Here is a 22,595-nt window from a genome sequence, read left to right as displayed (position 1 = left end):
AACTAAACTGTAAGATCTCAGGACCTAATAACTTGGTCTGCTTCATCAACAAACCTAAGGTTTTAACATCTTCTGTAGCATCATGGGCAGCGTAGCTGGTGTTGAGTACCGCTTTCACTAGTGTCTCTTGCTTGTAATTCTGCTGTCCAGGAAAGGCTTTCTTGAACACACTCAGGGAGTCAATAAACCCAGAAACAACAGGAAGCAGTGTGTCTGTCATGTTTAAACAGCGTAAGGTACTCATAAGTACAGGGAAGTCGAATTTCCTTCCATTATGTGCTACCAATATAACATTTGAAAAATTCTTCATCCATTCCACAAACTCTGTTAGTCCAGATATAATGTTAACTGCATCAACCTCCCTACCGTGGACAGTCATTTTTTCTAAGTCAGAATTCACTACAATGCCAGTCGTGTTCATTGCTTCCTCTGAAATGGGCACCTTTGGAAGAATATATGTGTTGTACAGAGATCCCGTATCCAATTCAACTGCAGCAAGTTGAGTAATATGTGGCATCTGTCTTCCTCGAACTGAATTGAATAAAAATATTTTCATAAGTTCTAAACACTTTTATTTATGTTTTATTTATTGTCTCCAACTTTTTTTTTAAATATGGAACTTTTTATTCTCCTCTGGTTTATATAAACTTACTCAGATCAGTGGTCTCTAAATCAAATACCACAAGGGAGGGAGATCCACTCGATAATGTGATGGGTTTAAAGACACCACGAGGAACAGGATCCGGTATCTGTACAATGTCAACCTCATCCTCTAATCCTATCTCTAGAAAAAATGTTTTAATGTGATAAGAATGGAAGTTGATAAACTTCTGGTTTTATAAAAACAATGTATAATTTAAAATAAAACATACCTGATTGATATGTGTCACCCTCGAGTGCCTGAAATGCACATTGCGTATTATTTCTTTCCTGCTTCAACTGGATTCTTCTTCTCTTTGTTGAGGGTAGCTTGGATCTCTCCTCTGCCTGCAGACGATGCTTTAACTGTTTTGCTGCATACTTCTTGGTAAACTTCCCAGGTGACAAACCAGCTTTTTCATTTACCTTTTCAAAAAAAAATTACAATATTACCAACATTATTTTTTTTAAGCAGTATGTTTCATAAAATTTATTTTACCTTGCTGAGATTAAAACAAAATCTTTAAGAAAGTTAAAAGGTTATAAAGTGTAAATAAAGTACCAGGTAATACCAAGCTCAAAAAAATTATTATCAATACATGAACTAGAATTTTACAATTAGAACACTTACAGTTTACAATGAATGTGGTCGAGATGACAGTTGTTGAAATCAACCTGATGCTAGATGCTGAAACCAACATGATGCTAAAAAAGATTAATAAATAACAACAAAATAATAAATTCAAACCAACCAACATTGTAAAAAATTCAACAGAAAAACAAACAATAAAAGTTAGTTAAACAAAAATTGAACAATAAAACAAACAAATTATGCAATTTTACCTTTGAAATGTACCCTCTCCCTTCATTTATGAAGGCTGCTGTCGCATGTACTCTAAAGTCAAGCGCATCAGAGTTGCCATAGTGTAGAGACTTGGGTATTCTCATGGTGACCTCTTTATTCGCATGTTCACATTGCTGACTAGAGCCAAGGTCCACATACTGGGCTGCTCGTGCTGACACTTGATCAAAAATGGGCTGCAGATGCTGACGAAGTTGGTCGTTTTTCAAAGCTGCTTTGTAAGGAAGACTTCTGTGGATGTACTTTTCAGAAGGATTTCGTTTAAATCCACAAAAGCGAGCAGCGCAGCAAGAATGATCCCCAAACTGATGAGGCAATATAGCTTTCAGATTCTCTTCCAAGTCGTCTTTAGTTTGATTTTTTGCAAGGGCATATTTAATGCATTTCTGCAGATGCACGATAACTGTTTTACTTAGTTTCACACCCTTGGTTCCATGAAGTGCGTAGAGTCTTTTTCCAATGTTCTTAATCACATGATTTTTGTCCAATCGTTTTTTCATAGTTATTCCAAGTTCACTTTTGATTCTAGAAATCATTGTATTGTCTCCATCTCCTTCAAGAATGTCCACAGGTGTACCCGAATCTATAAGTTCTTTTATACCCTGCACACCACTTACACTTTCCATGAGGCGGGCACTTCCAGTGTGATTGTGAACACATCTGTGTTTTCTGATTTCTTGACCTGGACGGTTTCTCTGCCACCATTTACAGGTGCCACAAGTTCTGTGAGATACAACTGTTTTCACAACTTTTTTCCCATACTTGGCTTTACTCATAAAAAAAGTATGTGCTGCAAAAAATGAAAATGATCATAATAATACTTGATCAATAAATCATGTATTTTTAAAATACCATTAAAAATGTATTACAAATGTGGAAATTTATGAATAGAGATTATTCATGGTTACTGTAAAACATTCATGTGAAAATATGTGGGTTTGATATGAGCATTTTTTATCTTTCAAGATTTTAGTTGTTTATGACAGGACATTTAAAAAAAAATGCTAAACTTACAGGTGAGGCTATCAAAACCACGTTTTTGCCATGCTGTATCTACTGCACATGACATGCCAGATCTGGTCTTGGTTGGGAATTTAGATACTAGTTTTTTCTTGCACTTCAGAGACTGCTGTTGTGAAGGCTGACAGGGAGCTCTTTTCTTCAACTTAGCTCTACCTTTAAATATGTCCTTCACTGTCCTAAAAAATATAGTGTAATTCAGATGTTTTATTACTAGTTGTACTTATTGTAATAGGCTTTTAAGAAAAATAAATGACACCAAATTCTATAGGACCATACTGTTTCAAACTAAATGTTTTTTTGCTGTTTTTTTTTGTTTTTTTTTTTTTTGGGGGGGGGGGGATTCTACCTTGATGAACCGGGTACATCAGTTCCATCCTTTAAAAGTTCAGGTGACTGTAAGGCAGCAGATTCTCGACACACTAGCTTTCTGAAATAAATAAATTGTTTTAATTTTCATAATTTTTTTTCATTCTAATGTTTTAATTTTTCAATATTTTTTTTCATCCAGTTTCCAAGACTTCACAAACTTGAATTTACAACGCCTTTTGACTTATAAACAATCATGTACATGCTTTTTTTAATATAAGGTATATCCTGAACAATTACAATTACAAAAACTCGATAACTGTACAAAAACTTGTTACATTGTCACAAATTAATGTCAAATTCTTACTTTACACTTGGAGATGCATCATGAAAAAGACTGACACCTAAGCCATCTATTTCCTCTCCCATTTCTTCTTGTGCTTTCTTTGACTCCTCATTACCCACATCTCTAATTAAAAATGTACAAAATAATTAGGTTTATATTATGACCCCAACTATGAACTTTTTTAAAACATTGCAAATCACACATATGATTTTTCCAAAATAAAGAATATTTCTTACTCCATCTCAAGTTCAAAAGAATCTTTTGCTGCCTTGGACATAGATGACTTGGCTATAGATTCAACAAAGTTCCCTGCTCTTCTCTCAATCATCTTCAAGTTTTTCTGACTAATAGGCTTCAAATTCAGTGCAGCTAAAACATTATTTACTCTATCTGGACCACCTAAACTGTCAATCATAGCTGAAAAAAATCATACAATGTATTTAACAATGTGTTTTGAAATAACTTGTGTGTAGGAAGTAAATTATGCCCATCTTCTAACAGCAGATTTATACATGTACTGTATTTTATAAGATGATAGTTACATGGTAATGGGATACTGAACAAAATAAAAAAGATAAAAATGTTTATTCATTTGTATGTACATGTATGTGTTTGTGAATATCATTTACCTGTTCCAAGTTTCGTATTGACAGCAAAGCAGGGCATGCCTAGTTTTTTAACACGGTGGGTGCTACCGTAGGGTACTCTGTTGACGTGGTTACAGTCATTATTGCTGCACTTAACGTATAAATAACCACCAAGCCCTTTCTGGAGTTCCCCTACAACGCTGTCGTAGGTCAAAGCTACCGGTCCGAGGCGACAAGCCTCACAGTGTCTTAGATTTGATAGTAGAACACCAAACTCAACAATTCGTCTACCTTCCTTCCAATTGTCGTCTCCTTCGGCATGTTCCGGCTGATCCGTTCTTGATATATTCGCAGAAGTATAAGAATGTTCATTTCTCACATAACGTGGTACAGATACAACTCTTTTCTTTTTATTTGCGGCAAACCGGCCTTTTTTATCCCTCGTCTTCTCAAATGGAGCAGCCATGTGTTTACATCAAGAACAGTAACTCTACGACTTCCGGTTAACAAGAACGATAACTCTAACATCTTCCGAAGATTACCGATGTTTCAATCATCGGTAATTCTCGGGATTTTAACAGGAAGTAAGCTATTAGGGATCGAAATCCTTAAGGTATTCAGCCCGTAATACAATTTAATACAAAAATTTTCAAAAGTGATTTTTTGGGGTCAAAACAATAATATCTCAATACATACTTCATAAATAAACAAATTTATCCAGATTTTTTTTTTATCTGACCAAAATATATTGATATATGATAATGTCATAATGAGTAGTAGTAAACATCAATACAACATCACATTTTTGAGCAAATTGATATCAAATTCAGTTTTTACACAGATTTGTATAGAACATTTTAATGCATTTTTTAGTTAAGAAAAAGTTTAGAAGCATTTACTGTCCAATAACTTTGAAAAACTGAGATTGTGTCAGATTAACTTCAATTATTTTGATAAAAGAAATATTACAACTGATCATATGTGCATTTCTGTAAGGAAAACCAAAGAGTTGACATAAGATATTTTGTAATGAATACATGGCACATTATATAGAAAGAAAAATAAAAGCAGTTTTGAAAACTTTTACCAAAGAAAACTTTTTTTATTGACAAATTCCTAACCCCACCCCCAAAATTTTCAAAATCACTTATGTTCATAAAATAAGTAAAAAAGTATAAAAATTGAAATATAATATATAATCACAACTATGATGAAGAAGCAATGTCATAAATAACTGAGTGAGGTGTTTTTCAATGACCTTGACCTTTAAATTTGACGACCTTTACTTAAAACTATTACTGATAAAACCTTCAAAAATTATATCATCACAGCATACTACAAAAAAGTTTTACACTTTTTTTTTCAATCTATTAAACCTAATACTGGGTATTTATTTTTAACCTTGACATTCATGTAAATAAATTTAATCTTGACCTTCAAAAAAAAATTAATTACAAATTACTGTACGAAACTAGAGTAATGCATATAGTTCACAAAATAGTTGCAAAAATATCATCTGCAATTTCTCATAATGTCAGTTTACATCATTTTTTTGCAAAATATTCCACAAGTTTTGGAATAACAGAGTCAAGAACACGCTTTGTAGAGAAAACCCGGGCCTGGCCTGAAGGTTTTAACATCTTCTGTAGCATCATGGGCAGCGTAGCTACATGTAGTGTTGAGTACCGCTTTCACTAGTGTCTCTTGCTTGTAATTCTGCTGTCCAGGAAGGCTTTCTTGAACACACTCAGGGAGTCAATAAACCCAGAAACAACAGGAAGCAGTGTGTCTGTCATGTTTAAACAGCGTAAGGTACTCATAAGTACAGGGAAGTCGAATTTCCTTCCATTATGTGCTACCAATATAACATTTGAAAAATTCTTTATCCATTCCACAAACTCTGTTAGTCCAGATATAATGTTAACTGCATCAACCTCCCTACCGTGGACAGTCATTTTTTCTAAGTCGGAATTCACTACAATGCCAGTCGTGTTCATTGCTTCCTCTGAAATGGGCACCTTTGGAAGAATATATGTGTTGTACAGAGATCCCGTATCCAATTCAACAACGAAACTAGAGTAATGCATATAGTTCACAAAATAGTTGCAAAAATATCATCTGCAATTTCTCATAATGTCAGTTTACATCATTTTTTTCAAAATATTCCACAAGTTTTGGAATAACAGAGTCAAGAACACGCTTTGTAGAGGAAACCCGGGCCTGGCCTTCAGAGTTTTTCTGAGCAAATGTAGCTCTAAGTCCATCCTCGCCATCTCTCTGAAATATCTTGTGAAGGTGGGACAAGTTCAAGCCTGAACCTGCAATATTTTCTGCTGTGTTGTGCTTCACAACACCTTTAGCAATCAAAACATGCAATGACGTTATGTTTTTTGATTTCTCGTTGCTAAAAAGAAGGCCTTGGTGAACAGAAATTGGTGGAAAACTAAACTGTAAGATCTCAGGACCTAATAACTTGGTCTGCTTCATCAACAAACCTAAGGTTTTAACATCTTCTGTAGCATCATGGGCAGCGTAGCTGGTGTTGAGTACCGCTTTCACTAGTGTCTCTTGCTTGTAATTCTGCTGTCCAGGAAAGGCTTTCTTGAACACACTCAGGGAGTCAATAAACCCAGAAACAACAGGAAGCAGTGTGTCTGTCATGTTTAAACAGCGTAAGGTACTCATAAGTACAGGGAAGTCGAATTTCCTTCCATTATGTGCTACCAATATAACATTTGAAAAATTCTTCATCCATTCCACAAACTCTGTTAGTCCAGATATAATGTTAACTGCATCAACCTCCCTACCGTGGACAGTCATTTTTTCTAAGTCAGAATTCACTACAATGCCAGTCGTGTTCATTGCTTCCTCTGAAATGGGCACCTTTGGAAGAATATATGTGTTGTACAGAGATCCCGTATCCAATTCAACTGCAGCAAGTTGAGTAATATGTGGCATCTGTCTTCCTCGAACTGAATTGAATAAAAATATTTTCATAAGTTCTAAACACTTTTATTTATGTTTTATTTATTGTCTCCAACTTTTTTTTTAAATATGGAACTTTTTATTCTCCTCTGGTTTATATAAACTTACTCAGATCAGTGGTCTCTAAATCAAATACCACAAGGGAGGGAGATCCACTCGATAATGTGATGGGTTTAAAGACACCACGAGGAACAGGATCCGGTATCTGTACAATGTCAACCTCATCCTCTAATCCTATCTCTAGAAAAAATGTTTTAATGTGATAAGAATGGAAGTTGATAAACTTCTGGTTTTATAAAAACAATGTATAATTTAAAATAAAACATACCTGATTGATATGTGTCACCCTCGAGTGCCTGAAATGCACATTGCGTATTATTTCTTTCCTGCTTCAACTGGATTCTTCTTCTCTTTGTTGAGGGTAGCTTGGATCTCTCCTCTGCCTGCAGACGATGCTTTAACTGTTTTGCTGCATACTTCTTGGTAAACTTCCCAGGTGACAAACCAGCTTTTTCATTTACCTTTTCAAAAAAAAATTACAATATTACCAACATTATTTTTTTTAAGCAGTATGTTTCATAAAATTTATTTTACCTTGCTGAGATTAAAACAAAATCTTTAAGAAAGTTAAAAGGTTATAAAGTGTAAATAAAGTACCAGGTAATACCAAGCTCAAAAAAATTATTATCAATACATGAACTAGAATTTTACAATTAGAACACTTACAGTTTACAATGAATGTGGTCGAGATGACAGTTGTTGAAATCAACCTGATGCTAGATGCTGAAACCAACATGATGCTAAAAAAGATTAATAAATAACAACAAAATAATAAATTCAAACCAACCAACATTGTAAAAAATTCAACAGAAAAACAAACAATAAAAGTTAGTTAAACAAAAATTGAACAATAAAACAAACAAATTATGCAATTTTACCTTTGAAATGTACCCTCTCCCTTCATTTATGAAGGCTGCTGTCGCATGTACTCTAAAGTCAAGCGCATCAGAGTTGCCATAGTGTAGAGACTTGGGTATTCTCATGGTGACCTCTTTATTCGCATGTTCACATTGCTGACTAGAGCCAAGGTCCACATACTGGGCTGCTCGTGCTGACACTTGATCAAAAATGGGCTGCAGATGCTGACGAAGTTGGTCGTTTTTCAAAGCTGCTTTGTAAGGAAGACTTCTGTGGATGTACTTTTCAGAAGGATTTCGTTTAAATCCACAAAAGCGAGCAGCGCAGCAAGAATGATCCCCAAACTGATGAGGCAATATAGCTTTCAGATTCTCTTCCAAGTCGTCTTTAGTTTGATTTTTTGCAAGGGCATATTTAATGCATTTCTGCAGATGCACGATAACTGTTTTACTTAGTTTCACACCCTTGGTTCCATGAAGTGCGTAGAGTCTTTTTCCAATGTTCTTAATCACATGATTTTTGTCCAATCGTTTTTTCATAGTTATTCCAAGTTCACTTTTGATTCTAGAAATCATTGTATTGTCTCCATCTCCTTCAAGAATGTCCACAGGTGTACCCGAATCTATAAGTTCTTTTATACCCTGCACACCACTTACACTTTCCATGAGGCGGGCACTTCCAGTGTGATTGTGAACACATCTGTGTTTTCTGATTTCTTGACCTGGACGGTTTCTCTGCCACCATTTACAGGTGCCACAAGTTCTGTGAGATACAACTGTTTTCACAACTTTTTTCCCATACTTGGCTTTACTCATAAAAAAAGTATGTGCTGCAAAAAATGAAAATGATCATAATAATACTTGATCAATAAATCATGTATTTTTAAAATACCATTAAAAATGTATTACAAATGTGGAAATTTATGAATAGAGATTATTCATGGTTACTGTAAAACATTCATGTGAAAATATGTGGGTTTGATATGAGCATTTTTTATCTTTCAAGATTTTAGTTGTTTATGACAGGACATTTAAAAAAAAATGCTAAACTTACAGGTGAGGCTATCAAAACCACGTTTTTGCCATGCTGTATCTACTGCACATGACATGCCAGATCTGGTCTTGGTTGGGAATTTAGATACTAGTTTTTTCTTGCACTTCAGAGACTGCTGTTGTGAAGGCTGACAGGGAGCTCTTTTCTTCAACTTAGCTCTACCTTTAAATATGTCCTTCACTGTCCTAAAAAATATAGTGTAATTCAGATGTTTTATTACTAGTTGTACTTATTGTAATAGGCTTTTAAGAAAAATAAATGACACCAAATTCTATAGGACCATACTGTTTCAAACTAAATGTTTTTTTGCTGTTTTTTTTTGTTTTTTTTTTTTTTGGGGGGGGGGGGATTCTACCTTGATGAACCGGGTACATCAGTTCCATCCTTTAAAAGTTCAGGTGACTGTAAGGCAGCAGATTCTCGACACACTAGCTTTCTGAAATAAATAAATTGTTTTAATTTTCATAATTTTTTTTCATTCTAATGTTTTAATTTTTCAATATTTTTTTTCATCCAGTTTCCAAGACTTCACAAACTTGAATTTACAACGCCTTTTGACTTATAAACAATCATGTACATGCTTTTTTTAATATAAGGTATATCCTGAACAATTACAATTACAAAAACTCGATAACTGTACAAAAACTTGTTACATTGTCACAAATTAATGTCAAATTCTTACTTTACACTTGGAGATGCATCATGAAAAAGACTGACACCTAAGCCATCTATTTCCTCTCCCATTTCTTCTTGTGCTTTCTTTGACTCCTCATTACCCACATCTCTAATTAAAAATGTACAAAATAATTAGGTTTATATTATGACCCCAACTATGAACTTTTTTAAAACATTGCAAATCACACATATGATTTTTCCAAAATAAAGAATATTTCTTACTCCATCTCAAGTTCAAAAGAATCTTTTGCTGCCTTGGACATAGATGACTTGGCTATAGATTCAACAAAGTTCCCTGCTCTTCTCTCAATCATCTTCAAGTTTTTCTGACTAATAGGCTTCAAATTCAGTGCAGCTAAAACATTATTTACTCTATCTGGACCACCTAAACTGTCAATCATAGCTGAAAAAAATCATACAATGTATTTAACAATGTGTTTTGAAATAACTTGTGTGTAGGAAGTAAATTATGCCCATCTTCTAACAGCAGATTTATACATGTACTGTATTTTATAAGATGATAGTTACATGGTAATGGGATACTGAACAAAATAAAAAAGATAAAAATGTTTATTCATTTGTATGTACATGTATGTGTTTGTGAATATCATTTACCTGTTCCAAGTTTCGTATTGACAGCAAAGCAGGGCATGCCTAGTTTTTTAACACGGTGGGTGCTACCGTAGGGTACTCTGTTGACGTGGTTACAGTCATTATTGCTGCACTTAACGTATAAATAACCACCAAGCCCTTTCTGGAGTTCCCCTACAACGCTGTCGTAGGTCAAAGCTACCGGTCCGAGGCGACAAGCCTCACAGTGTCTTAGATTTGATAGTAGAACACCAAACTCAACAATTCGTCTACCTTCCTTCCAATTGTCGTCTCCTTCGGCATGTTCCGGCTGATCCGTTCTTGATATATTCGCAGAAGTATAAGAATGTTCATTTCTCACATAACGTGGTACAGATACAACTCTTTTCTTTTTATTTGCGGCAAACCGGCCTTTTTTATCCCTCGTCTTCTCAAATGGAGCAGCCATGTGTTTACATCAAGAACAGTAACTCTACGACTTCCGGTTAACAAGAACGATAACTCTAACATCTTCCGAAGATTACCGATGTTTCAATCATCGGTAATTCTCGGGATTTTAACAGGAAGTAAGCTATTAGGGATCGAAATCCTTAATTAAACCTTCAACTTTGCACACTTTCAGTCCGTAGTTTCTGCATTTGCAACTTCAGGCTCGGCAATAGCACATCTGACATGATACAAATTGACAAATGTAAAGTCTACAAGTTTGTCGAATTTTGACATGACCTTATATGGAAACAGTGACGTCACTGATAGAAAAAGGCTAGCCGCAGTTAAAGGCATGCCGTAATCGCCGGAATAGGGACGGAATAAATAAAAAAAAATATTAAGTAGGCCTATAATTATATTATCTTTGGATAACAACATTTCATAGAGTATTATTTTTCGGAAAATTAAATTATGAGATTGGTGTACATTTTATCAAGAAAATGTATAAAAGAGTAAAGAATTCGATCGGCTTCAGATATTCTCTTAGAACTGAAAAAAATTTACATTTAATGACTTTGTTTGAATACACGTGTATAAGGATATATACGCAATTTTATTCATAGGCGTCGGAACCGGTGGAGGGGGGGGGGGGGGGGGGGGTAGGGGGGGGGGGGGCTTAGCCCCCCTATTTTTTGCCAAGTTAGACCTAACCATTAGGAATATAGCAACAGGGAGGATTCACCCCCCCCCCCCTTTTTTCTCGCAACAAACAAAATTGTTCCTTAAAAGACTTTAAAGATAATGAAATATTAGTGATATTGAAAATTAGAGTCACAGTAGGTATACTAGCACACCCCCCCCCCACCATCACCACCACGGATTAGGAATTTCATGATTGGGGGGGGGGGATTGGGCAGGTAAGATTGGAGTTATTGGTATATCTTCCCTTAAGGATTAGAATTTTCATGATTATGGGAATTCTTGTTAATATTTTTTATGATTAGTTTAGAAAAACAAACTATTTAAAGACATTGGTTTTGAGATTGTGATTAATATGAGACATAAGAAGCGACACCGTCTTAAAAAAAAATGAATAAAAATTCCAAAGATAAGGTTAACTGTCGTGAAATTAAAATGTGTATAAACTATTTTAAGAAATGTTTTTTTTGCATTGTCGGTAATATATAAGGAAAAAAGCCTATCATGCAGGTAAAAATTGGCAGTTTAAAAAATTATTTCAATCAATTATTACGGGATATGAGTATGGTGTCCTGAATGTCGGTTCAATACAGACTCACTTTGTGAAGTTGGTTGATAAAATATTTCTGGAGAGCTATTATAATACAGCTTTACAGCCACTTGTGAACTAGCTTCAAATCTGTAGCTCCCTGTCTGAAAAAATTCAGATGGAGGACCTGGGAGCTACATGTACAGTGCCTCCCATAGTAAAACTTCAATTCACGGCGCACAAAAATTATTATTGAAGATTGAGTTATTATTTATCTTTTACTTACACAACAACAAAAAATATAAATACATGTAAAGTAACATAAATTTTTCCACGAAAAAATACCAAATCTTTGCAGGTCGTTTATTCTAACTAATTCAGAAAAATGACAAGAGTAAAGCTGTCAATGTGACAGCAAAGTTAACTGGGTTTTCTTTTGTGTGAACAGTATCCATAATCCATTTGTCAATCCTGAATTGATAAATACTACATATCCACAGAAATGGGGTACTCTTTTTGCAATGTTTTTGCTCAAAAATGACTAAGTTCAACAGCTGATATTTTTTCATAAATTATCAGAAATCAAAATCCTAGCAATTTGCATACCTCTGATATATGTATAAATGATAAGTGATCTGTAAAAGAACAACTTCCTATATCTTGAAAACTGTTCGAAGAGTTATCGGTACAATAAGGGTACCTTTTTTGACAGCCACTCGCCCGCCCGCAATTTTTACTATTTCAATAATCGGAAACCCGGTTAAAATTCTCTCTCAAAATTCTTAGAATTCAGATGCAGTGGAGTTACATGGGACCTCACGGCGGTCTTTGAACCCCATGCCGCTCAAATTATACATGTAGTTAGTACCCCCTTAGGAAATTTCTTGATCCGTCTCATTTCTAGAAAAGAGTTCGCATTTACTTATATTCCAGTTTAAATTACACGTCAATTTTTTTTTTTTTTAGAGAAATAAGATATTAGGCATTTCCTTTTATAATACCAGATTTATATTACGGAAATTAGCGCATTCGTCACATCGGCAACAATTTTTTTCCTACGTGAACCTCTTCCTGTTTGGTCTAGTTTCAATCATACCTTAAAATTTTTTCTAAAAATAATACCGGTGTTTTCGATAGAAAAGGTGTCGTTCATTAAAAGCTTATTGCAACAGTTTATCTGAATATTCTGTTTATTTTTCGTTCATTCCGGCGGTTACGGCATGCCTTTTCCCGCAGCAAGGCAGTTGCCATATAAGGTCATGTCAAAATTCGACAAACTTGTAGACTTTACATTTGTCAATTTGTATCATGTCAGATGTGCTATTGCCGAGCCTGAAGTTACAAATGCAGAAACTACGGATTGAAAGTGTGCAAAGTTGAAGGTTTAATTAACCTATGTAAATAATAAAGTTGCAAAATGTGCATCATGCGAAGGATCTTAGTCAAATCTTACACGTGTTTATGCCCGAGTTTTATAGGTTACACGATCAGAATTACACATATTCATACTCAGGCTCACACATAACACGATTGCATGTTCGGATTTACAAGTATACATGTCTGGATTTTTGAACACGATTACCCTCCATATTTATGAACCTTTCTTCTATCTGATAGTAGATCAATACCCAATTCATCATATAGAGCTGACCTGGATGAGTTACTTCTAAGACCTGATATAATCCTTGCAGCAGTTACTTGAATATCTTCTAGAAGTTTTACTTCTCTATCTGAACAATTATCCCAAACTATATCAGCATATTCTAAAACTGGTCTTATATATGAAAAATATATTTTTTTAGAGAGAATCTACATAGCTTATATTTAACAAGTTTCAATAGGTTTAACCTTATACAAGCTTTTTCATGAATATAATTAATATGTTGTTTCCAACCTCCATCATATTGGAGATTTACACCAAGATGGATGTGACTATCAACTTTTTGTATAAATGGACCATGGACACCAAACTGCACAGGGGGATGAGATATATTTTTTCTACTAAAATCAAGGTTTTTGGTTTTACTGGGATTAAAATCAACTGCCCATATGTCAGACCATTTACATATTTTGTCAAGATCAGAAACAAGTGAATTTGTTACAGCCTGTGTGTCATTGTCAACAATAACATATATAGAAGTGTCATCAGCAAAAAGACGAAGATTGTTTGATATATCATAAGACATGTCATTAATATATAATAAAAATAAAAATGGACCAAGAACAGATCCTTGGGGAACACCTGAGGTAGTATGTCTGAGTGATGAGGAAAAACCATCCAAAAAGACTTTTTGCTTCCTTTCTACTAAAAAAGTTCTCAACCCAGTTAGTTATTTGATTGCAAATCAAAAAGTAGCGTTTAGAATGGAGAGATATGGAATTTTTAGACTAAGTTTGATGTAATTCGTAATTTTTTTTTGTACTGGTTGATATATAAATGTGTTGTTTTTTACTAAAAGAAAACATCGCAAATAAATGTATCTCGGCTGAGAGAAGAAATTAAGAATAAAATGCAACAATTTTTGAATGAAACAGCATTTCCACGAACAAAAAATCAAATGATCAACCCACCCAGCCCCCTCAAAGAAAACATCTAAAATTTCTCCCGTGAAAAAAGTTTACTTCGTGGAGGGAAAGGACAAATCATCCAGTCATTCTGTAATTGAGTATTTGTTTAGTATTTATTCCTGTTAAAGATATCAGTGATTCTCGGGCATGAATAATTTCATTATCATCCGTACACTAACTACTGGTATACACCACGGCCAACGCGGTTTGCGTATTTACCGCGAGTCCTCGTGGTGTGAAATTGATCGCGGTTTAACACAGGTAACTCAGGTAAAACCGCGCATCCTCGCGGTACAGCTTCTCACCTTGTCCACACCGTTGCGGTACTGTGAAACCAGTCCCAGGTGAAAATTGTTCTTGTTTTTAACGCGAGTTACCTCCCCCAATTTCTTCTCATACGGGAAATATAGAACCTATAAATATTAATTAATATTCCTTTATTTTATAAATGGAGTTGATTATATTGTAACAATTTTTTTTTATTATTATAAAACAGTTGGAGAATTAAAAGGAACGTGTCATTATGCTAATACAGAATTTTGTATACTATTTTGTATACTTGATAGCGTTACATTTAAATTAATTTTGGCACATTCATCGCTGACAATTCTTGGTTATCAATTAATTTGATTAATTATTTAATAAACATTTCATCAAAACAATCTTTCATAATTTATTTTTACCTATAAAATATACCTTACACCTGTTCATTTATCTTAAATACGTTTAAAGAATTCGTTTAATGAATAACAAAGTACATGTAAATATAAAATGTTTTAAAGAGCACTCGCTTATCACCGCTGCGACCTGAGTTCAATCCCCGTCATTGAAATTGGTTGAATGGATATGCTGGTTGCTCGTTTGGACACGAGGGTTTTCTCCGGGCACTCCGGCTTTCTCCCACATTGATGACCCCCTCGGGCTGACATCCGTGCCAACGAAAGATATTAACATAAGTTGTATAACTTGTTTATCAATCGTTTTAAAATACGAAAAAGTTTTATCAGTTTAAGAAAACGCTAATGTTAATTTAAAAAAAAAAATTACTTTTCTATCCGATCTAGCACAAGTATGATGTTTAGTGGGTCGCCGAATATTTATGTTGGTCGTTCAAAGCCCGGGATTTAAGAATATGAATATTCATTTATTCTGGAGTGTCCATCACACGTTAAAGTTTCGCAGTGTCAGTTGACCAACAGAGAAATGTGAATTGCGTAACATTACGTATACAGTATGTGTATACGGAATTTGGATGGTTGCCGTTTCATTTCATTTTATTTATTCTCATATTGTATAAAACAACATAGAGAAAATATACAATACATACAATATTATACAAAAAGCAAGAGTGTATACTGTACACATCAACCTGGAGAGTTGACTCTCTTATTAATAATATTGATAAATTTACATAAGTTATTAATAATAGTTAATTTATTACATGAAAATAATTCAAAAAATTTGAAAGCATTTGGTCGTCTAAAATACATTGATGGCAAATAAGCTTTTCTATATTCTTTCAATTCCGGACATATCATAATATAGTGATATTCGTCGCAAATGTTATTTTTACATAAATTACAAAATCGTTGATTTCTAGGTACATTGTTCCATCTGCCTGTCTCAATTGGCAGTTTATGGTTGCTTGTTCTAAATCTAACTAATGTAGTAATGTTATTCATATAAGCACCAGAGTTTATGTAATTTCTAGGTACAAAAGTGTTATTGGTAAACAAGTTATAGATCAATCCTTTACTAGATGCGTTACAATCAGAGACCCATTTTTGTTGAAATTGGTCAATCAAAGTTTGCTTAACAACATTTAAAATCCATTTTTCATTTTCTACATTATGCGTCAACCAGACATAGCTTAAGACCACATTCATGTAAAATATTCTGTATACATTCAACCCATTTGAAATTATAATTATTGATTTGTGTTAGGCTATGTAAAAAATTATACAATATATATGACAATTTTGATTCTTTACCTTTCAACAGTCTTATTCAAAAATTCAACATTCTAATTTTTACTTTCACACACAATGGATATCTAGCAAGATCACCGTAGATCATAAAATTTGGTGTGGACGTCTTAAGACTAAGTACAAGTTTACAAAATTTAAGATGCAATTTTTCAATGATACATAAATTTTCAAAACCCCACAATTCAGAACCATACAGTAAAATTGGAACAACCATTTTGTCGAACATATCAAGTTGACAATCAATCGATAGATTTAATTCTCTTGACTTTTTAATTATTGCGTACATAGCTCTGGTAGCTCTCGTCACTACATATTTCCTAGTACTGTAGAAAGAGCCTGTTCTTGAAAATATAACTCCTAAATATTTAAATTTCTTGACGATTTCTATTTCGTTACCATTGTATAGAAATGATACTTTTGAGGTTTGTTTACCTTTACCAAAAATAATAATTTTAGTTTTCTCAACATTCACTTGTAATTTCCATTTTTCACAGTACATTTGAAAACAATGAAGCTGATATTGTAGATCATCTTCGGTTTCGGACATCAACACAGTGTCGTCTGCATACAATATAATCATAATTCTTAGATAACAATTTAAATTTTGTTCAATATCTTCAGACAGGCTTTTTAGTCCTCTGACATTTTCATGTGATAAAAAATCTTCAAGATCATTAAGATATAATGCAAAAAGAAACGGAGATAAGTTTTCTCCCTGACGGACACCATTTTGACAAGGGAAATATTCGGAAAAATCATTATTATAAAATATTCTTGATCTACAGCCATTATACATATTGACAACAACCCTTAAACATTTCCCTTTAATTTGATATTCAATGAGTTTTTTCCATAATCCTATTCTCCACACTTTATCGAATGCAGCTTTAAAATCAATAAAAGCACAGAAGAGTTTCATTTTCTTAAGTGAAAAAAGTTCAATCAGGGAGTAAAGAACAAACATATTGTCAATTGTAGAATAATTTTCTCTAAAACCACTCTGATTTTCCCTGATAAGATTAACATTATCAGCAAAAGTAGTTAACCTTCTACACAATACACCCGTCGGGGTGGGTGACCTGCAGCAATTAGTGTGACTTAGGGATCCGCTAAATAGAAGTATATAGTCTGTTTTTACAAACAGTTAAACCTTCTTGATATAATAATTCAATTTCAAACAAATGAAAATTTGTTTTTCAATTTAAATTCAAAGAAATTATTCTGCGTATTCATAACACAATGTTTACAAAAAACACCCGTAAAAAATTACCTTTTAATGATATACTTTGCACTCGAATGAAATACCAATTGACAAACTGACTATAACCAGGGTTAATCAGGAATGAAGATAGTAATTGAGAACACAGCTAAAGTAAATTTTATATACACATCTAGTATTTGAACTTTTTAAAATGGTAAAAATGTGATTGTTTGAATAAATTCATTATAGGAATCATATGAACATACGATGTGTGTTTGGGAAGAAGTAAAAAAAAAACTTCTTTACGCGATATGCATGATTTGCGTAATACATTGCTATGTTTGGGACTCTTATACAATATTAACAAAATACATGCAGCGATTGTTTCCCAGAAGTTGATGTTAAAAACAATTCAAAGAAAATAATGAATTTTTCTTCTAAAAATATTTATATCTAAATTCTAACAGTAATTAAAACAGCGCTATTTTTCTTCTTCTCGGTTTAATCAATGATACAGAAACACACACCTCTTACGGTGTCTCACACCATCGCGGTAAAATCATGGCCCCGCGATCACCGCGATGACAATGCCACGACGGTGTATCGCGGAAAGGATTAAAACACCATCACGGTGTCGCGGGAAAATACGGGATCCGCGTTGGCTGTAGTGTAACTATACCCGCTATCCATCTGCGCGTGCGACCATATAATTTAAAAATTCAAAGTCTTCACCAAAAGAAATTAATTAAGAAATATATGTACGTTTTCATAGTTCTAAAGTATTCAGCTTAGAAGTAAAGAGAAAAAGGCCTTAATGATACGTGTATTTTAGTATTTTTGTTTAACTTTAATGTGCATATACAGTTTAACTAATTTCATGCAATGTAAAACATTAACAGTTGCCATGTTAAGTTTGTTCCTAAGACATCGATTTACCTGTCTTAAAGTTAAGATATAACTTAGGAATTGCATAAGATAAGACTATAATAGTGAAACGGATAAGTAATGAACTTAGCGAAAAGTTCTGTACTAAGATATAACTTAGTCCTAAGTATGCTTTGTGAAACGGGTCCCTGAGTATTAGGATTTTGAATATTTTTCGGAAGATTTTCACCGGAGCTCTTCCTGCCCACAACCTGCGGTGACCTTTGACCTCCATCACACCTGGTCCCGGGGCCATTAAACTTAGATGAGCTCACTTTTGATCTCAGTCTCACTTTTACAAAAGGAACATATAGTGGAAAAGTGAGACTGAGATCAAAAGTGAGCTCGTCTAATTTGTATGGTCCCGGGGCAAGGTTCATCTCATGGTTTAATTAATGACACCAGTAAGTTTCATTTCCTGCTTTTAAAAGATCAACGTTAAAAAAATATAAATGAGAAGGCTGTATTTCTATTTTATTTGTTTTGACCAAGCTAAATGTACATTTTACTATTAACCGAGTGTATTTCATGTACACTCGGTGATAGATATTTACGAACTCACTTCGGTAAGCGACAAAATAATACCACTTATTTTGTAACAAAACATTTAAGATTAGAAAAGATATAGAAATGAAATGTTGGGATCGGACCTATAATGTTAGGCGAAACTTTTCATATACGGCTGCATTTTATTTCCTTTGTTATTAAACTCGGAGTACCTCTGGACTTTACATTAAATTTAAAGTCTGATAAGTCAACTTTGTTTACCATCAAGAAAATGTGGATTGCTGGCAAATCAAACATTCTGGGGTAAAATAAAATACCTATATTTACCGACTTTCCGGACAATAGTAAGGTTACCCCCCCCCACCAGTAACGAATTCTCTTGGTGGGAGGGGAGGGGATTTTCAAGAATCCTCTCTGCGTAGTGGAAACTTTCGGTTGTTTACGTTAATCTGATTGTAAAACTACTGGTTTGAATATGTTTTACGCAGGCAAAATTAGACAATGGGGTTTACATTCATGAACATGCACATATGAATAATAAATACATATGCATGTCATAATATTTATCACTGTTTCATTAAATTGAAATTGCGTGTATTTTTTTCTCACACAAGAAGATTATATTTGGATCTATCAATGATATTTCCGATCCGATATAGGTCGTCTTATAATATGGTCTTTAAACTCATAAAATGCTAAATTAAAAAAGGGTCGTTTATATAGATCTTCATGTAAATATTAGACGAGAAATGTTCTAAAAATTTAGAGTTTTTGTACTTGATGTATGTAACATAAGCCGTATGGGGGTTGGGGGGGGGGGGTTCTTGAGGCGGGGGTGAATTCAAACTAAATAAAATCACATAGTAAAGCTACTAGAAATAGGCCTCGAACCCCATTCCCGACAATCAAATTTTAAGTACATTAACCATCGTTATCCACCCCCCCCCCCCCCACCCACCCCGGTAAAAATTTCCCCAAATGAGTCATTCATATATATTTGTATGATTATATTTGAGACTAAAATAAGACTTAAGATATAATGTTAGGGAGGGTATATTCAGCAAATCCATCGATGTTGTATCTTCCGATAACATCCAAATACATGTAAATCTAGATTTATTTTTTGTGTGCTTATTATCAAAGTATCCAAACCCAAAGTACTATGATATGATGTATATATTAGTTTCTGTTACACCTAGACAATCTTTATTGTTCAGAAAATAAACATATACTGTATCATACAAACTGAAGCTTTATACTTACACAGGTATATTTTCGATCATGTCTTTGTTTACCGCTTGATGCTGTGTTATTTTCTTTAAATTTCTTTTTCATGCATAATGTGTTAAAAGTGGCATTTAGGCCCAACGGACCGGGGTGTTAAATCTCTGCTTACTGTTGTTGATATTAAACTTGGATATATATACAGATGTCACTATGAATAAATAAATAAATTACTTATACACCAATAACATACTACTACTACTTTAAGCCCCTTTCACAATTGGCGCACGAGCACTTTACAACAGTTGGCGATCGGATTTTTTTAGATTCGCACGAGCTCTCGCATACGTTGCACGAGCTCTCGCATTCGTTGCATGCGTTTTAGTGCTCGCATCAAGTCTCCTCAAAATAGTGGACATGCACACTATTCAGACACGACCGAATGCGATCCAAATCATCGCAGTGCAACGCACGAACAATAGTACGAACGTTTTACAATGTTTTGTGTACTCGCAAGAGTGATGCACGATTTTTAAAGGTCGTAAAACGAATCGCTGCTGTATATGCGTGTGTTTTGCGACCATGAGACTGTTGCTCAACATGTCTTATGTAATCTTGCAATGTTTTACCAGTCATTGCACGACTTTTCAGCCACTAGTATACAAAATTATACCCTGTATAAGCATCTCTGTTTCAGACCACAATTGACAATATACATTTATTGCATGATGGTGAGGAAAATATGAAGATTTATTACTCGAAGAAAAAATCATATTAACCGAGGGTTTTGCCATATGAACATTAATGCAATGAACGTTTTATTATATCGAACAACATTATTATGATTAAACAAAATACGTTGATTTATAAAAATTGTTTGACTTTTCGATAGCAATAACATCTTGATAGCATGAATTCCTATATATGTTACTGTCTCACTTTTCTTTCATAATTTCGAATCATAGATAGTTAAGTTGGTTTTGTGATATAAAGAAAATCATAATTACTAAATATTTTTTATTTTATCATGTTTTTCTACATCGTATGCTCATATCGGCTTTTTTATTCCTATGAAATCGCCCTGTCACGTGACTTTCTAGACCAATCAGATAGAATAATCATATTTTATTAAGGATAATAATAAATGCTGCTGCATCTCTGTTTCTTCTTCGGCAGCATGTTCTCTCGCTTATAACTATGTCTACTGAAGATCGTCGGAGATGGGCGATATATACTCTGACTCGCACGAGCATTCGTATTATGGAACGCATGATCGCACGTCCAATCGCATTGGCGCACGTTCAATCGTCCGATCCCCTGGGCTGCGTTTTACAAAAGAACTTACGACTTACGACCAAATTAATGAATCTTAATTAATCACAAACTTATCAATATTTTATTTTCATTGCTGTAAAATTTAACTATGGATATATGAATGGTTGAATATAATTGGTTCTGTCTAAGTTTTCTTCAATTAAGATTATTCCATGAGACTGAAAATAATTACGACTTTGTCGTAAGTTCTTTTGTAAAACTCAGTCCTGGTCTCTCGCGCGATCCTATCGCATTATCTTTCAACAGTCGCTTTCATTGTACAACAGTCGCATATAGACACAAGATATATCGCAAGATTTAACGCGTTTGCATCGCACAACGCTCGCTTAGATCGTGCGAATTTCGTACGAATACTTTTTTCAAATGCGATTATTTCGGCAACAGGTTACGATTCATATCTAATTTTTTGGTCGCACGAATATTTTGTCGCTTCTGATCGTGCGCCAATTGTGAAAGGGGCTTTAAATAGCTACAGTGTCGACAAATCTTTAAGCAGCTTATATCGTAAAGAATTTCTTTTGTATCCTTCAGCAGACTTTTTTGTCGACTCGGTTTGATATCATTTATTGTCTACATAGAAATTCGGTTCAATGATTGCTACCTTCAGCCATGATGATGTCTGTTTTATTCACATGACTGAGCTGTTTTTCGGATTTTTCAATCGCTCGTCCGTGCAATTTTTTACTCCTTGTACATTTTGTGTATATTCTTATATATTATTTCACCCGTATATATTTAGTATATATTTCATTTATATCAAATGCTATTTTAATAATGTTATATTCTATTATTGTTAACTTATAAATTGTTGATACACTATTTTGTATATACATACATTTTACATGATAGAAAAAAAAATAAAAGTTGCAAAAATATTTTTACTTAATAAATAATTCATTTTAACGTTTCGTTATGTGTCCAAATTTGATTTATATAATTCATAGAGGTGTAGATCAGTGTCAATTGTTAAATAAGCCTCACAGTATTTAATTACATAATCCAACGTGTCCCGACATCTTACCTGGCCCAGGTGAACTTTTTAATTACATAACTTGAACACTGTTTATTAACGCTAATTACAGTGATTATTATTCGTTCGTTTCACTTTATCCACGCGCATAAGTAATTAAATAACCAATCGTGTTTTGAGATTATCCTAGTGGGCGTGACTCTGTAATCATAGACGAAATAAAACCAAATACTGAA

General features: G+C 33.9%; 2 protein-coding genes across 8 annotated transcripts; both read right to left on the bottom strand.

Annotated features, from left to right (window-relative positions):
* Nucleotides 1-395: 395 nt before the first annotated feature.
* On the bottom strand, nucleotides 396-4,353 carry LOC109618220 (uncharacterized). Of its 4 annotated transcripts, none has more exons than XM_066083835.1 (10): nucleotides 3,806-4,353; nucleotides 3,413-3,593; nucleotides 3,198-3,299; nucleotides 2,871-2,951; nucleotides 2,516-2,700; nucleotides 1,483-2,291; nucleotides 1,271-1,327; nucleotides 873-1,005; nucleotides 653-784; nucleotides 396-531 (listed from the first exon to the last, which is right to left on the bottom strand). In XM_066083835.1, the coding sequence occupies exons 1-7, from the start codon at nucleotides 4,227-4,229 to the stop codon at nucleotides 1,310-1,312; spliced, it is 1,800 nt and encodes a 599-aa protein (XP_065939907.1). In that variant the 5' UTR covers nucleotides 4,230-4,353; the 3' UTR covers nucleotides 396-531; nucleotides 653-784; nucleotides 873-1,005; nucleotides 1,271-1,309. The 4 variants fall into 4 exon arrangements, with proteins under 4 accessions (XP_065939907.1, XP_065939896.1, XP_065939899.1 ...); XM_066083824.1 differs by having other exon boundaries at nucleotides 873-1,065; nucleotides 1,271-1,344; nucleotides 3,806-4,352; XM_066083827.1 differs by having other exon boundaries at nucleotides 1,271-1,344; nucleotides 3,806-4,352.
* A 292-nt stretch (nucleotides 4,354-4,645) lies between these two features.
* LOC105348034 (uncharacterized) lies at nucleotides 4,646-10,549 on the bottom strand. Of its 4 annotated transcripts, none has more exons than XM_066083816.1 (10): nucleotides 10,010-10,549; nucleotides 9,617-9,797; nucleotides 9,402-9,503; nucleotides 9,075-9,155; nucleotides 8,720-8,904; nucleotides 7,687-8,495; nucleotides 7,475-7,548; nucleotides 7,077-7,209; nucleotides 6,857-6,988; nucleotides 4,646-6,735 (listed from the first exon to the last, which is right to left on the bottom strand). In XM_066083816.1, exons 1-7 carry the CDS (start codon nucleotides 10,431-10,433, stop codon nucleotides 7,525-7,527), a joined length of 1,806 nt encoding a protein of 601 aa, XP_065939888.1. In that variant the 5' UTR covers nucleotides 10,434-10,549; the 3' UTR covers nucleotides 4,646-6,735; nucleotides 6,857-6,988; nucleotides 7,077-7,209; nucleotides 7,475-7,524. The 4 variants fall into 4 exon arrangements, with proteins under 4 accessions (XP_065939888.1, XP_065939891.1, XP_065939893.1 ...); XM_066083819.1 differs by having other exon boundaries at nucleotides 7,077-7,269; nucleotides 7,475-7,531; XM_066083821.1 differs by having other exon boundaries at nucleotides 7,475-7,531.
* Nucleotides 10,550-22,595: the final 12,046 nt, after the last annotated feature.

The sequence above is a fragment of the Magallana gigas genome, chromosome 1 (assembly GCF_963853765.1).
Source record: "Magallana gigas chromosome 1, xbMagGiga1.1, whole genome shotgun sequence".
In the NCBI taxonomy this organism is placed as follows: domain Eukaryota; kingdom Metazoa; phylum Mollusca; class Bivalvia; order Ostreida; family Ostreidae; genus Magallana; species Magallana gigas.
The sequence above is the reverse complement of the archived record's forward strand: the minus strand, read 5'-3'. Positions and strand labels throughout refer to the sequence as shown.